The sequence below is a fragment of the Molossus molossus genome, unplaced genomic scaffold, assembly GCF_014108415.1.
Source record: "Molossus molossus isolate mMolMol1 unplaced genomic scaffold, mMolMol1.p scaffold_m16_p_20, whole genome shotgun sequence".
Lineage (NCBI taxonomy): Eukaryota > Metazoa > Chordata > Mammalia > Chiroptera > Molossidae > Molossus > Molossus molossus.
The window spans coordinates 33536110-33552218 of NW_023425356.1; the positions used below are offsets into that span (position 1 = coordinate 33536110).

The 16109-nt window shown below is 38.4% G+C and overlaps 1 protein-coding gene across 1 annotated transcript; it reads left to right on the forward strand.

Annotated features, from left to right (window-relative positions):
* The first annotated feature begins 2262 nt into the window (after positions 1–2262).
* LOC118637745 (membrane cofactor protein-like) lies at positions 2263–15734 on the forward strand. Its single transcript, XM_036273299.1, has 7 exons — positions 2263–2380; positions 7019–7210; positions 7855–7957; positions 12659–12744; positions 13586–13783; positions 15144–15326; positions 15715–15734. The coding sequence occupies exons 1-7, from the start codon at positions 2263–2265 to the stop codon at positions 15732–15734; spliced, it is 900 nt and encodes a 299-aa protein (XP_036129192.1).
* Positions 15735–16109: the final 375 nt, after the last annotated feature.

Consider the following 16109-nt stretch of genomic DNA (forward strand, 5'->3'; position numbering starts at 1 on the left):
AAAGCTTCTTTCTCTTGATAAACCCTAAGCAAGAATGTGCAGCCAATAAAGCCACTTGGAGATTTTATTAAATTCCCATCTTAACTAGACAGACTGCAGGCAGTGGGGGTATAACTATTACCCCCCCCCCTCCAATAGAACCCAAGCAGGAGGGATCCCAGGTTCGGGGGAAGGAGCATCAGTACCTCACCCTCAGCTGTGTGGTGTGCTCTCCTTATTCCCATGTTCAATCAAAATTCCCCCCTCACTAATTCTGAGCAAAGCAAACACATAAGTAGGTCATATGAACAGTTTCACTTTTGTCCTCTTGTGTGTCAACCACCTTCAGCATTCAGGGAGTTGAGGAATGTTACATAAAAGGAAATGTGAAAACGGAGGTTGTGTCTTCAGCATTAGATTTGTGTTGTGGTTAAAAACTCATCCTCTCCAGCCATAAAGAACTGAGTTCAAATTCTGACTCTGACACTTATGAACTTTCAATATTGAGCCAGTTATATCCTACACCTCCCTGATTCTGCATGTGTTTCTCTGTAATAAGAAGCTAACATTAGCACTTCCCTCACGGGGCTATTGTGATGCATAAAAGCCATCATGTGTGGAGACAAATGGAAGGTGACTGTTTCAGTGATAGCATGCAATAAATATTGTCTTTTATTTTTTTTTATTCTCATAATTAAAAAGAAAGTGTACTTCTTTGAAAACAAGTGGGGTAAAAAACAAACAAACAAATAAAAGACTTCTTGGAGAAAATGGGTGATTTTATTTCATCCAGAACTGTATGACTTCAGTCCTCAAGAAAGGTCCTCCCAGAAAGAGGGACAAAACAAAGCCACCACCAGAGAGTGAGGCTGATTGTTTTGAAAAGATCATACGATTGGAAAAGAAAACCTAATCTGCTCCATGAAATTGAGCTACAGATAGATAATAAGTCTCATCGTGGGACAGTGGTCAGAATACTGACGGTTGAAAAATAATTCATCATAGCTCAAAAATATACATTCAGGTGCTTTGTCAGTATCCATCTCGTCTCTCTGTGTCACCGTGGCAGCGGATCTGCTTCGTTCACTTACTGATAGCAGAAAGAGGAAAAGTTTTTGTCATCTCCAAGCTGAGCGCTCAGGGGGCCAGCACAGCCCTCCCTGGAAGATGGCACAGGCACGCGGGTCCCAGCCTCACGCATCCTCAGCGGAATCCAGGACTGCAGGCAAACTCCCTGATTCCTCCTGGCCCCTGGGATGAGCAGCAGAGTGAGGGAGGAGGGCTCTCCTGGTTCCGAGGGAGGGCTGGAGCGGCTCCCCAAAGCTTCCTTCTTCCCTGGAATAACAGGGACCCCTGTGAGCCTGGCCATCGGAGAGCTGGCAGCCCAGTCCAAATGGCAGAGTGGAGGCACAGCTCCACGGAAGTCCAGGGCCCACCCAGGTGAACGGGGTCAAACCTATGCACGTGCCTCTTCCGTGCACACCTGCCCCGGGAACAACCCTGATCCTACGTAACTGCGCTCGCAGCAGGACCCACTAGAACACGCACAGACTCTGGGCTCCTGGAGGCAGGAGCGGGATCCTAGCTGGTCTGGTCCCCACGTGACCTAGCGCGGCGCCAGGCTCCTAAAAATTCTCAGTGCGCGCGCAACGAGCTAACGGAACAGAACTGAAGGGCGGGGCCAGGGAAGAAAGGGGGCAGGGTATATGTCCTCTGAATCTTTTGTAATTGTTGAAAAGTATTACAGATGTCCCCCTTTTCCCCCCATTGACCCCCTGCTCCCCGCCTGCTTTCCCCAACCTAACGTCTGTGTCCATTGGTTGTGCATATCCCTCTGAATCTTTTTGAGGTGGACACATCACTACTGACACCTCCAATAAAACAACTCAGTCCTTGATGTATACCATCATCACCTGAGCAGCTTTTGAAAGTGGTAACTGTGAATGCGGCATGAACCATTTCCCGCACACCTTGGCGGGAATTGGTAAGTTGCCAGAGAACCGTCAGCTGCGCGCGGGCTCCAGCGGAGACTGAGCTGCCCGGAGAAGCCCGGCGAGGCCACGCCCCGTTCCCCCCAGGGAAACGCACAGCCCCGGCGCCAAGGCCCCGCCCTACTCAGACGTCACAGCGAAGACCACGCCCAGCAGCGATACCACCCTGGACACCGTTAGAATCTGCGGATTGTTAACGCAATTTGAGTCAGGGGATTGTTGTGTCAGGTACCCGAACTCAAAACGGAAAGTACTCACTGTCCCTCAGGCTTCCCACTGATGTCCCGAAAAAATGACGGTGTCTTACGAGCTTCTCAGGGTCCCTTCCCGCCGCCTCGAGAGTCCCCTTTCTTGGTGCATTTTTGGGATCCTTTTGGGGGCCCTAGAGCTCCTGCTACCCATCAGTTCCGGTAGGGAACAGGAATGGGTGTTAGCTCTGGAGGTGAACCAGAGCGGGTTGGGGAACTGGCCCGCCGGAATGGAGAGGGAATTTTGCCTGGTGGGTTGGGTTGGAGGCGCGGGGCTTGGCGGACCGGGGTGGTGAGGAGACGGGGTAGATGGCCTAGCCACAGATCCTCAGGGTTGTGTTGTGGAGGATCCAGGACAGTAGGGTCCGGTAGGGCCCGTGGTTAGGGTTGTTTGGTGACTAAGCACTGAGCCTTTTGGAGTGCTGGGCGCACTCAGTGTTTGCCAGGGCCCAGCTGTGTCCCTAGCAAAAGCTTTCAGGTATTTGGGGACTGAACCAATCAGAATGGTAAGAGATTAACCATAGAACATATATGCATAGCTCATGGACACAGACAATAGTTTGGGGAAGGTCTGGGGTGGGGCAGGGAGTGGGTGGAAAGGGTAAAGATGGGGAAAATTGGTGACATCTGCAATAATGTCAACGATAAAAAAATTAACCGATTAGAATATTGACAGAGGACAAGAAAAGACATATCTCCAAGAAGACATACTTATGGACAACAGACATGAAAATATGCTCAATATCATTCATCAACAGGAAAATGGAAACCAAACCACATTGAGATACCACATCAACTGCAGTCAGGATGGCTATGTTCGAAATGTCAACAAATAACGTGTTGGCGAGGATGTGGAGAAGGTAGAACCCTTGTGCACGGTTAGTGGGACTGCAAATTGGTGCAGCCACTATAGAGAACTATATGGATATTCCTTAAAACACTAAACATAGATCCACAGTACAACCCAACAACTCCAATTCTGGGTATTTAACTAGTACAAAAAAATATGTGCACACATATGTAGCATTACTTGTAATAGCCAGGATATGAAAGCAAACTAGGTGCCCATCAGTAGATGAATGGATAAAGAATTTTTGATAGCCCTGGGCCGATTTGGCTCAGCCATTAGAGCGTCCGCCCGCGGACCAAAGAAAGAGTCCCGGGTTGGATTCCGGTCAAGGGCACTGTCTGGGTTGCTGTTCTGTCCAGGTCCTGGTTGGGGTCCAGTGGGAGGCAACCAATTGATGTGTCTCCCTCACATCGATGTTTCTCTCTCTCTCTCTCTCTCTCTCTCTCTCTCTCTCTCTCTCTCTCTCTCTCCCCACCTCCCACTTTTTCTGAAGATACATGGAAAATATCCTCAGGTGAGGATTTTAAAAAGTTTTTTTAAAAAAAGAATTTGTGATATATGTACATAGAATATTACACTGCAATAAAAAAGAATGAAATATTGCTACTTGCAACAACATAGATGGACTTAGAGGGTATTATGCTAAGTTAAATAAGTTAAAATGAGAAAGGCAAATACTATATGATTTCACTTATATGTGGAGTCTAAAAAGGAAAAACAAAAAAAGGAACAAACAAAATAAAAACAGACTCATAGAAACAGTGACTAAAGGGATGGTTGCCAGAGAGGAGGTGAATGGGGGGATGCATGGCAAAGGTGCAGGGGAATATAGTCAATATTTTTGTGATAAGTTTTCAGTGACAGATGATACTACAATTAGTAAGATGATCTCATAGTAAGGTATAAAATTTTCAAATCATTATATTGTATATCTGAAATTAATATACTCAGTATAATATTATATATCAACAATACTGAAATTAATAATAAAAAAAAGAATAGGAAAAACCTAAGTAGAGTGATTACCAGTAAGGTGAAACAGTAATCAAAAACTTCCCCTTGAACAAAAATCTAGGCCCAGATGGCTTCACTGGTTAATTCTGCCAAGCATTTAAAGAAGATTTAACACCAATCTTTCTCAAATTCTTACAAAAAATTGAAGAGGAGGGAATACTTCCAAATTCATTTCATGAGGCCAACTTTCTTCCGATAACAAAACCAGGCAAGGACAACACATACAAAAAAAGAAATAATGTATAGGCCAGTATCCCCGATGAACATCAATTCAAAAATCCTAAACAAAATACTAGTGAAAAGAATACAAGTATACATTAGAAGGATCACATATCATGATCAAGTGAGGTTCATTTCGGGGATGGAAGAATGGTTCAACATTCACAAATTAATCAATGTGATGTACCACGTTAACAAAATAAAATATAAAGTCCACATGATCCTTTCAAGATGCAGAAAAAGCATTTGACAAGATACATCTATCACTAAGACAATAAAATGGGTAGAGAAGCAAAGTATCTCAACATAAGAAAGTCAAGATATGAGAAACAGTCAGTTAATGTCATGCTCAATGGTGAAAAACTGAAAGCTTTTCCTCTAAAATTAGGAACAAGGCAAGGATGCCGATTCTCACTACTGTTATTTAACATAGTACTAGAAGTCATAGCCAGAGAAAATAAGGAAGACAACTAACTAAAAGGCATCCATATTGGCATTGAAGAAGTGAAGCTGCCACTATTTGCATATGACCAAGTTCTGTACATTGTAAACCCTAAAGACTTCACCAAAAGACTATTAGAAAAAAATGAACAAATACAGTAAGTTGTAGGATACAATATCAACGTACAAAAAATCCATTGTGTTTTTATATATTAACAAAAAAATTTGAGAAAGAGAAATAAAACATTCCTATTTACAATTGCAACAAACAATAAAATACCTCGAATAAACTTGACAGAGGATGTGAAGGACCTTTATACTGAAAACTACATTGTCAAAAGAAATCAAAGAAGACAAAGAAATGGAGAGATATTTCAGGTTCATGGATTAGAAGATTTAACATTAAAATGGCCATAACCTAAAGCAGTATACAAATTTAATATAATCCCCATCAAAATCCCAATTGCATTTTTTTCAACAACAACAAAAAATAGAACAAAAAATTATCAGATTTTATGGAACTACAAAAGACACCTGAATAGCCAAAGCAATCCTGAGAAAAAAGAACAAAGTTAAAGGTATTGTAATAGGGAATAAAAACTTTATACTTTTCTGACTAACCATGAAATGGAATTAGAATAAAATGTACTAACAAGCTGTTAAAAGAAATTCACAAATTGACAGTTCCTTATGAGCATATTGGCAGGCATCAGCAGTTCAGTTCCTGCTTGTATAAGAAACAGCCTTGATCACGAATTCAGCTGATGCAAGTTGCCCAACTGCAGGAATTTGGCTGGCACTGACCAGTTCCAGTATGCTAACATTAAAGATCCATATCCAGCCCTGGCTGGTGTCGCTCAGTTGGTTGGGCATCATCCCAGACACCAAAGGGTTGCCTGTTTGATTCCTGGTCAGGGCACATGCACGGGTTTCAGGCTTAATCCCCAGTTAGGGACATGTGGGAGGCAGCCACTAGATGTTTCATTCTCGCATAGACGTTTCTCTCTCTCTCCCTCTCCCTTCCCGTCTCTCTAAAAATCAATCAAATTATTTTTTTAAAGATCCGTATTGGGACCGACAAGGACACTGCCTGCATGTCCACAGCCCCTCCTCCCGATCTCTTTGTTCTGCTTTTTCTCTCTTTTCCTATAAAACCCCCTGCCTGCACTGAGATGCTAAGCTGGACTTTGTGACGAGTTCCCCATCTTCTCAGGTGACTAGCCCTTGAATAAAACTCATTTCTTTTTACCAGCATCTGTCTCATGAGTTTGATTTTCATGGCAGCAGGCAGTTGAACCTTGGTTCTGGTTTCAGTATCACACTCCCTGACTTCAAACTATGCTACAAAGCTAAAATAATCAAAACAGTATGGCATTGGCAGGAAAACAGACACACAGACTAATGGAACAGAACTGAGAGCACACAATGATCCCACACATATGTGTACAACTAATTTTTGACAAAGGAGCAAAAAACAGACAATGGCAAAAGAAAAGTCTCTTCAATAAATGATACCGGAAAAACTGGAAAGTCACATGCAAAAGAACGAAACGACGTCTATGTGATACCATACACAAAAATTAACTCAAAGACTTGAAAATAAGACCTGAAACAATAAAATACATAGAAGAAAACATAACTATTAAACTTATGGGCCTTGGTCTCAGAAGTGTTTCTGTGAACTTGACCCCAAAGGCACAAGAAGGAAGAAAGGAAATAAATAAATAAATGAATAAATAAATAAATAGGACTACATCAAATTCAAAAGCTTCTGCACAGCAAAGAAAACTGCCAATAAAACAAAAAAACAACCAAGTGAATGGGAAGAAACATTTGCAAAAAATACCTCTGATAAGAGGCTAATTTCCAAAATATATAAAGAACTCATACAGCTCAACAACAACAAAATATGATTAGACAATGGGCAGAAGTCTTCTTAGGAGAGAGGTGAGTGTGAAATGAATTCAGAAAAAAAAAAAAATGGGAAGGATGCATACCTATAAATATATTTTAAAACTAAAAATATTGCTGCTGTCTCTTCAATTTACTGTTGAAAGAATATTCAGCTTATTCCCAAAGAAATCAAAACCTAAAATGGAGTGTTATTTAAAGCAAGCCCAGCACATGGTCCAGTGAAAATGTGGCACAATCACTTAAACTCTTGCCACGGACCTTGCCATCTGCTCTGCACTACCTGCCTGCGGAGGCCATAATCCATGGCTGGTGAAAAAAGAGAAAACACTATATTTTTCATGTTCTTATTCTCTTATGTCCAGATGCCTGTGGTGCCCCACCGAGATTTAACTCTATGAAAGTCAAGGGTAATCCTGCAACCTCTTATAATACTGGGGACAAAGTAGAATATGAATGTCGCATAGGATTCAGGATTATTGTTCCTCCTCTTCCCACCTCGACTGTTTGTCAGGCTGATAACACGTGGACACCACCTCTCCAGGAGGCTTGTACAGGTAAGCACACACACTTTTTATTTTTATTGCTCTAAAGATTTTCACACATTTTAGACAGTCTATTCCACAACTGCAATGATGGTTTTCTCACGTGAATGTAGATTTTAGAGAGCAATGTATGTTTTCAGGCTTTGAAAATCTCCAGGAAACTTTTTATTTGGCTATTGATTCTCTGGGGCAATGCGAATCTTAAGTTCAGCCATTAGCGACAACATGGGTGGACCTTGAGAATATTATGCTAAGAGAAATAAATCGGTCAGAAAAAGTTAAGAACTATATGATTTCACTCATATGTGAGATATAAGACTGAAACTCATAGACATAGATAACAGTTTGGTGGTAACCAGAGGGAAGGGGGTGGGGTGGAGGAGTAGTAAAGGGTAAAGGGGGACCAAATATATGGACAGAAGATGATTTGACTTTGGGTGGTGGGCACACAATGCAATATACTGATCATGTATCACAGAAGTGTACATTTGAAACTTTTATAAACATACTAACCAATGTCATACCAATGTATTTAATAAATATAAATAAGAAAGAAGATATTTTCATGAATTTAATAGAGCAATGTAAAATTTTGATTTTGATTCAAATGTGTTTTGACATTGGTATAAAACAACAAATTGAAATTTTTCTTTTAGCAAAATCATGTCCACAGCTACCAGAACCTATAAATGGCCATAAGATCTATGCAAACGGAACTTTTGTGTTTGGCTCACAGGTTCACTTTTTTTGTGATGAGGGGTAAGTAAGTTGCTCCATAGAGGAATAAGGTAAATGTTACTAGTTCCACTTTTGGTTTGGTTCTCTTTTTAAGCATTCCCATAATGTTGATTTCATCTTGCTTTCTGTGTAACAAGTTGTACTTATAGCCAATCAACTCTTGGGCTTTTTATGAAAACTGAATAGAAAGAAATTTAAAGTGAAGGGAAGCAAAACTGTACAATACTATAAGTAATAATAAGCCCATCGTAGTTGTTAAAAATGTAGTAAATGTGGTGATATGGTCCTAAATTAAATTGTAGTAGGCCAGAGCGTGGGAAGGAGAGACAGGGAGTTAATCATTTAACAAAGCAAAAGGTAAAAACCAATGAAATATGTGTTGAAACTTGGAATCAACTTCCAGGGCTATTTTAGAACAGTGTTTTTTTAATTTTTTTTATTGATGTTTAGAGAGAGATGAAGGGAGAGGGAGAGAGAGATAGAAACATCCACGAGAGAGAACAATTGGCTGCCTCCTGCATGCCCCCCACTGGGGATTTGGCCCACAACCTGAGCACGTGCCCTAACCAGGAATCGAACCAGCGACCTCTTGCATGGGTCAACGCTCAACCACTGAGCCACTCCAGCCGGATCAGAATAGTGTTAATAGAAGAGCTAGTATATCTAATTCAAAACGGGAAGTTGACCACCAGATTTCACCTCATCTTCTTATACAGGAACTTTTCAGACTGTTGTCAACAAACAATTGAAAAGCAGCCAACACTTCTCCCAGCAGACTATGTATCTATCCCAGAACTAGCCCCACTTATTCTTCTTCTGCCTCCCTTATCTATAGCCAATATAAATTCCTTCAAAGTAACTTACATCTTTCTCCTCAAAACTACAAAGAACCCCATTAAAAACAGGATGGCAGAAATGCATGCCTTCTCCATCTATCCCTGCTACTGTTGGTTCAGCCTGCGGGCCCCAGGCCCTGGGTCTTTTTGTTTTTGTTTTTGGCCAGCATGTGGCTCAATAAACCTGTTCCTTCAGAAAAGCTTCTGGCTGTGGAGGCTTTTGTTTCACAACTTTATCTCCTTGTGGTCAGAGAGGATATTTTGTGTGATACCTATCTTTTTAAAACCTATTGATTAGTTCATGTTAATTCGTGGCTCAGTGTATGGTCTATCCTGGAAGATGTCCATGTGTGCTTGAGGAGAATGTATATTCTGTTCTATGGTGCTCTCAGTCTGTGAGGACTTCTAGTGTTGTTGAAGTCCTCTATTTCCTTACTTAGTTTTGTCTAGCTGTGCTATCTGTTATTGTGAGAGGGATACTGAAGTCTCTGACTATTATTTGAGAAATGCCTGTTACATAGACACGCGTATTCCTCTCTATAGTTACGTCCACTTTTGCTTCATATATATATTGAAGGTCTGTCATTTGGTGCATAAATGTTTATAATTATTATATCTTCTTGCAGTATGTAAAACTTGTTAAAATATAATGTGCTGCTTGTGTCTTATAACCCTTTTTTGATTCAAAGTGTATTTGTCCTGAATTAGTACAGCCACCCCAACCCTCTTTTGGTTGTAATTTGCATGGAATATCTTTTTCCATTCTTTCACTTTCAACTTGTTCATCTCTTTGGATTTCAGGTGAGTCTCTTGTAGACAGCATATAGTTGGACTTTTTGTTTTTATCCATTCTGCTCATTTCTGTCTTTTGATTGTAGAATTTAATCCATTTACATTTAAACTAATTACGGCAAGGAGGGAGCTATTTGTTTTCTTAAAGCTTTTTTTTTGCCCCTCTTTTCACACATTCCTGTTTTCTTTTGTTAGTTGATTTTTATAATGAAATGTTGGAATTCCTTTCTCATTTCTTTTTGTGTATATTCTACAGTGATTTTGTCCATGGTTCCCATGGGGATTACATTTAACATCCTATAGTTATAACACTACAATTTGAATTTATACCAACTCAAGTTCAATAACCAATAGTTGTTCTTTGGACTCAGGGTTTTGTTTTTGTTTGTTTGTTTGTTTTTATGGTTTATTTTTAGAGTTTCTACCTCCTAATTTATATTTCCATTTTATTCACATTTCCATTTTGTTCCATTGTTTTCTTCACTTTTTATATTTCTTTAATTCTTTGAGCATCTTTAAGAAAGTATTTTTTCCCCTCAAATTTTATTGAGGCTCCAGGGCCATCGATCTCCGGCAGGGGGCCCCTTGGCATGCAAGGGCGTAGGCTGTGGAGAGGACTCTTTTCAGCTTCTTCTTGCTCACAAGTTGTTGGTATGGCTGCACTTCTTGTCATCACTGACAGCAGAGAGGTGTAGGCAAGCACGATACTTGTAGCACATCACCTCGTGGCCAGTGTATTCCTGGGGAGCTTGTGGAGGAACAGATCACTGATGCCACCCCATAGGTGAGGTTCCAAGTGCAGAGTGGACTATTTCTGGATATTGTAGTCTGACAGAGTGTGGCGCTCCTCCAGATGTTTGCACATAACCATCAGATGCTGTTGGTCAGGAGGGAGGCACTCTTTGTCTTGGATTTTGGCTTTGACATTCTTAGTAGTACCACTGGGCTCAACCTTGAGAGTGATGGTCTTGTCCATGAGGGTACTCACAAATACCTTCATCTCTGCAACTGCCACTCAGCTGCCTGATGAAGAAAAAGTGGACTATGGAACTGGGAAACTACAGATTTGGCACCAAGAGGGTCTACAAAAACATGCAAAAAAAAAAAGATGTTTTTGTCTTGTATCCTCTTAGGTCCTTTTCGGGAAGAATTTTTGTCTAATTTTTCCTTTGAATGGGCCATACTTGCCTTTTTTTTCTTTGTATGCTTTGTAATTTTTTGTTGAACTGGACATTTGTATCTAATAATGAGATAATTCTAAATATCAAATGCTTACCATTTCTTAGGGTTTGTTGTTTTATGTTATCGTTTTTGTTTTTTAATTGTGGAAGGACCAGGCTGAGGACCAGCCTGGTATGTAAACTGAGCCTTTTTCTGGGCATGCGCATTCATTCTTGTGGTCCCCCTTTAATGCAGTTGTTTTTAAAGGTCACAGTTTTTAATGTTTGCCTCCTGAAAGGGAAAAAGTGAAAAATGAAGGAGGGAACGATTGTTGTTGGATCTGTAAATGCCCTGGCAGGATGGGTCTTGCAACTCTGGGGAAAGTGAGACAACAATGGCCGTTCTCCTCTCCGTCTGCTTCTCTGTGATGAGAAACAGCAATTATAAGAGCACAGATCCCCAAGGACATGGTCTTTTGTGCACACCCCGGGCCCCTCAGAGTGCTCATAAGCTGCTCCAAGAACACGTGCACAGCGGCCTGCTGTGGAAATGGGGTGGATAACGGCCACTGTGCTGAGAGCTGAAATTGACCAATATTAGTGCAATTTACCTTTCCAAGTCTTTCCTGGAAGTTGCAAGTCTACAACACACTCCAAGTTTCCAAAACAGGTACATCAGGCAGATTCTAGCAGTGAAATTGTTGGGGAGACATGTTTTTGATGCTTTCTACCCTGCCATCATCCCAGAATTCTCTCCTAATATATTATAATATAAAATCAATGAATGAGCTTTGGAGGGAAAGTCAGATGGAAGCACATATAAGCAGTTTTACTGACTGTATTTTAATTTTATCAAGTGGGAATATCCAGTCCATAGTTATATAGAGAGAGCCTACTCGGCACCTTGTAGAGTATGAAAAGGTTAAGACACAGACCAACGATTTTCCACTGGTTTGTGCAAGAATTTTTAAAATATGCAATACCAGACTAGTCAGGGGCAAATTAGATTGTCAAATTAAAAAGTGACAACAGCCAACACAACAATAGCCATCCAGTATGAATGAATCAAAATTATACCTTTTTTTTTTATCAGATGGGCAAAAAATATATTTTTTCGTGTGCTTCAGAATTTTAGTAATTAGTTTATGTGTGCCATGAGATGAAACTGGTTGAAAATCGCTGACATAGATTGTTCTCAAAGAAGTTTTAGCCTTTTTGAGAAGCCAATACATACAGAGAGGTATCTGAGAAAAATAGTAAGTAAGAAGTACCACAGAAATCGACTTAGTCATGATCACTATAAAGAAAATACAGAGAAGAAGAGAGTTGTGTGAATTTAAATCATCAGAGATTTCATGGAGTAGGGGGTCTTCCTGAGCTATACCTAGGACGATACTCTAATCTGAAGAATATTCATGCACCAGACTCTTGCCTGGCACTCACAGTGTTCCACATGCTAATTCGCCTACTACTCAAAACAATCCCACAGTGTATATACTTTTTCCGTAGATGTGGGATTTAAGAAAAAGAAACATTAAGGGACTTGCCCAAGCTCAAAAACAAGTCAGTCTTGTTGCTGGGACTCAAATCCAATCAGATAAGCTCTATTCAGTTGTTGTCCCCATTGAGCAGAATGGCATGAGCAAGGACATAGGAGTGAATGTGTGATGTGACTGCTGGAGGTAGCAATCACTTGGCTGTCAGGTATGACAGATTTATTTAGACATTTTGCTCTAGGCCAATGTGTAGTTATATGAAGAATCTCTTTCTTTCATTAAATTGCAGATTTAGTCAACACATTCAATACATATCACTTAAGAAATTCTCCCTGAAGCTACTGTAGTGCAGAAAAACAACCATATAACAAATTCTTCATTATTATGGGTTCTTGTGAACTGATAAAGAAAACAATCATCATTTCTTTTCTCATTTAGTTATTACTTACTTGGAACAAAAATTTTATATTGTGAACTTGATGGAAAAAATGTGGCCTGGAATGACAATCCCCCACGGTGTGAAAGTAAGTATATTCTCCCTGTGTGAAAGTAAGTGTATTTTTCCAGTAGAATGTAAAGCATAGTTCTCAAATTTTTTAGTCTGGGGACCCCTTCATGCTTTACAATTAACAAAGACCCCACAGAGTTGATGCTATTGATATTCTCTATATTGGTATTAGAACAGAGAAGTTTTAAAAATAATTATATATTAATTTATTTTAAAGAACAATACACGTTAACACATGCAACTTTTTTTTCCCTTTCATAAAATCAGAAATTTCCAAAACAGTGAGAAGAGTGTCACTGCTTTACATTTTCCTAATCTCTTTAGTATCTGTCTTAAGGAAGACCTCCAGATTTATTCTGCTGCATTATCAAACAATCCGAAACCACTGGAAAATTTCACTGTACACTCTTAAGGATGATAGTGAAAAAAAAAACCACAATAAAATCTTGGTATACCGGTGAACCATTGATTTAGGAGTGGACATGGCATTTCTCAACTAGCACTGAGTTTTCCTAAATCATAAGAATATTTTTCTCTTTATATTTTCAGCATCTCTTTTGATTAGAAAAACACTTAGCATGGCCTTACAGATAAATACAAGTTTTCATATAGGTATCTTATATGGGTATTTAAGAAAATGGGTTTTATTCTAAAATTATTTTTCTCTATTAATAGTTTGAATTGGGATAATACATTTTTTCATAGAAACTTTGTTTCAAATGAATACGGGATTTACAACTAGATTGTAGAAATCATATGTTAATAAATGTATTGAAGGCAGTTAATAGGACATTACTAATGTTGTCTTAATCTTATACTTTTTCTTTTGTCTTTCCTGTCATTTTTCTCTCTTTAAGAGGTGTTGTGTCAACCACCTAAACAAATACCAAATGGAATGTACACCAATAGCCACAAGGATGTATTTGAATATAATGAAGTTGTGACTTATAGTTGTAATCCTTCAAATGGATCAGATCAATATTCACTTGTTGGAGAGAGCAGGCTTGTTTGTTCTGGGCCTAACAAATGGAGTGGTGATCCTCCTGAATGTAAAGGTAATAATATTGTAATTTATTTTCCTCTCATTTGTAAATAGTGTGGAAACTTTTACCAACTTTCAAATACTTTGGCCAACAAGTAAAAAGAAAGAAAGAAAGAAAAAAGAAAGAAAGAGCCAGCCATATGTGTTTGTTCCCTCTGTTAAATTGGTTTCTAAATTAATTTAATGTGTGTCAAATCAAATAAAAAATAATTCTACTTGTAGAGTTTCCCACTCTTTACTCCACATGTTCTTAGCATTCCTGTTTATACATTGTTAATTACTATGTATATACATGAATTATTATGATGATGATGATGATGATTTTTGGCTTAAAAGCATTAAAAATACACACTGGCTTTAAGAAAGTTGTATCTTATATAATACAATAAGTATGACAGTTCTGACTAGAGAAGACGGTAGAATAAGTTGTAAAAGATTAACCCTCTCACTAATAAGGTTGATAAATAGACATATAAGCATATCCTGTTTAATTGTACTTTGCTTTATTGAGCTCCACACATATTGCAGGTTTTTTTGTTTTTTTTTGCAAATTGATAGCAATACCATCACCTGCAAAACAATTGTAACTTGCTTTACTTCAATATTCACTTATTGCGTAGTCTGAAACAAACCCACAGTATCTCAGAGGTTTACTTATACTTAAAAAAAAACAATGTTTAAGGCATTTGAACATGACCAAAAGCAGAGAGACGCCAGAAGTTATTTGACTCTTGAATAAAAGGAACCACTGAAAAATAGCAAAATATTTTCTCTTTCCAAGTGCATATGGAACAATCTTTAGTACCGTATTCTAGGCAATATGTTTAATTTTTTTTAATTTTAAAAATTGAAATTATTTATAGTACAGTATCTTTACAATGGAATGAATATAGAAATCAAAACAAAGATATTTGTAAAATCCCCAAATATTTAAAAATTATGAAGACACTTCTAACTAACCCATGAATAAAAGAAGGAGTCACAAGGGAAATTAGAGAGTGTTTGAATTGAGTAAAAATGAAAACACAATATATTGAAATATCAAAATTTGTGGAATAGAGCTAAAGCATTGCTTAGAAGGACACTCACAGCATGAAATACATATATTAGAACAGGAGAAAAGTTGAGATCAATACTCTAAGCTTTCACTTTAAGGAACTAAAAAGGAAGAGCAAATTGAATACAGAACATAGACACAAAAAGAAATAACAAAGATAGAAAAAAGATACAGTCTTTTTTTTTTTTTTTTTTTTAACATTCTGCCTTCCATACCGTGCCTCTTTCTTCACAGGGGAAATTACTATTTTACACTAGTTTTTCTTTCCCATGTTAAAATAGCTTTCCATTAATTCTGGAATTTCTTTGCTTTTCAGTAATCAAATGTGCATATCCAGTAATAAAAAATGGGAAACTGGTGTCAGGAATTGCGAAAAAATTTTACTACAAATCGTTGATTACGGTTGGCTGCCTGGCCGGATTTCACCTTAAAGGCAGCAACACTGCTGTATGTGGACTTAACGGTACTTGGGAGCCTAAGTTACCAGAATGTATTGCAGGTACAAAGGGTGTCTTTTTTTCTTTTTTGTTTAGATTTTATTTCTTTGACATTAATTATCAGTGATAAGGAATAATTGAAAAGAAGCAGTTTTTGTAATTAACTCTATCTCATATTCATTTCCATGACAGATGTGTGACATAAAATTTTGTTTTTATAGGTTCTTAGCACATTATGTACATCACACAGGTGTTTAAATTTCTGTGTTTGTGTGTTGGCATTTCTTATGTGTAAAAATGTATAGCAGTTATTTTTTTTAGAGTAATCGAAGCATGGGAATTTTTACCTAAAAAAGTCAAGATCTAAAGGCATAATTAATACAAATGAAAAAAAAAGTAATAATTACCAAGTGGTTGATCCCGTCTTCGTTTTTGTTTTGTTTTTTTCAGTCAACACCTCTCAGTACTAAACCAACAATTTCTAGTGTCTCGGATTTAGTAACGTTCTGCTTATATTTTTCAAAAGCCTTTAAATGCTGGTGATTTCCTTTAAGTCCGTTAAATATCTGGTGATTTACACACATTCATCATTTTTAATAATAAAAGGAGGAAGAACATATTTAAAGCCATTCTAGTTGTTTTACTTAGTGATTCTCAAACTATTGGCCACAGTCTGCAGATTTCAGAACAAACTTGAACATGTTATGTAAACCTTAAATGTGTTTACTATATAAAATGATTGAACACCTTCCTCACTGATTGATAGTCAAGTTAACATGAGATGTGTTTAAAGCACTTAGCACAATGCCTGGCATATAGGAAGCTCTTAAAGAAAGTTCATTTAG

Bases quoted from the DNA above. Each gene is read 5' to 3' on its own strand.
- LOC118637745 (XM_036273299.1), top strand. From the start codon at position 2,263: ATGACGGTGTCTTACGAGCTTCTCAGGGTCCCTTCCCGCCGCCTCGAG. The intron at 7,211-7,854 runs GTAAGCACACAC...TTTTTCTTTTAG, and splicing joins TCTCCAGGAGGCTTGTACAG to CAAAATCATGTCCACAGCTA. The intron at 7,958-12,658 runs GTAAGTAAGTTG...TTTCTCATTTAG, and splicing joins CACTTTTTTTGTGATGAGGG to TTATTACTTACTTGGAACAA.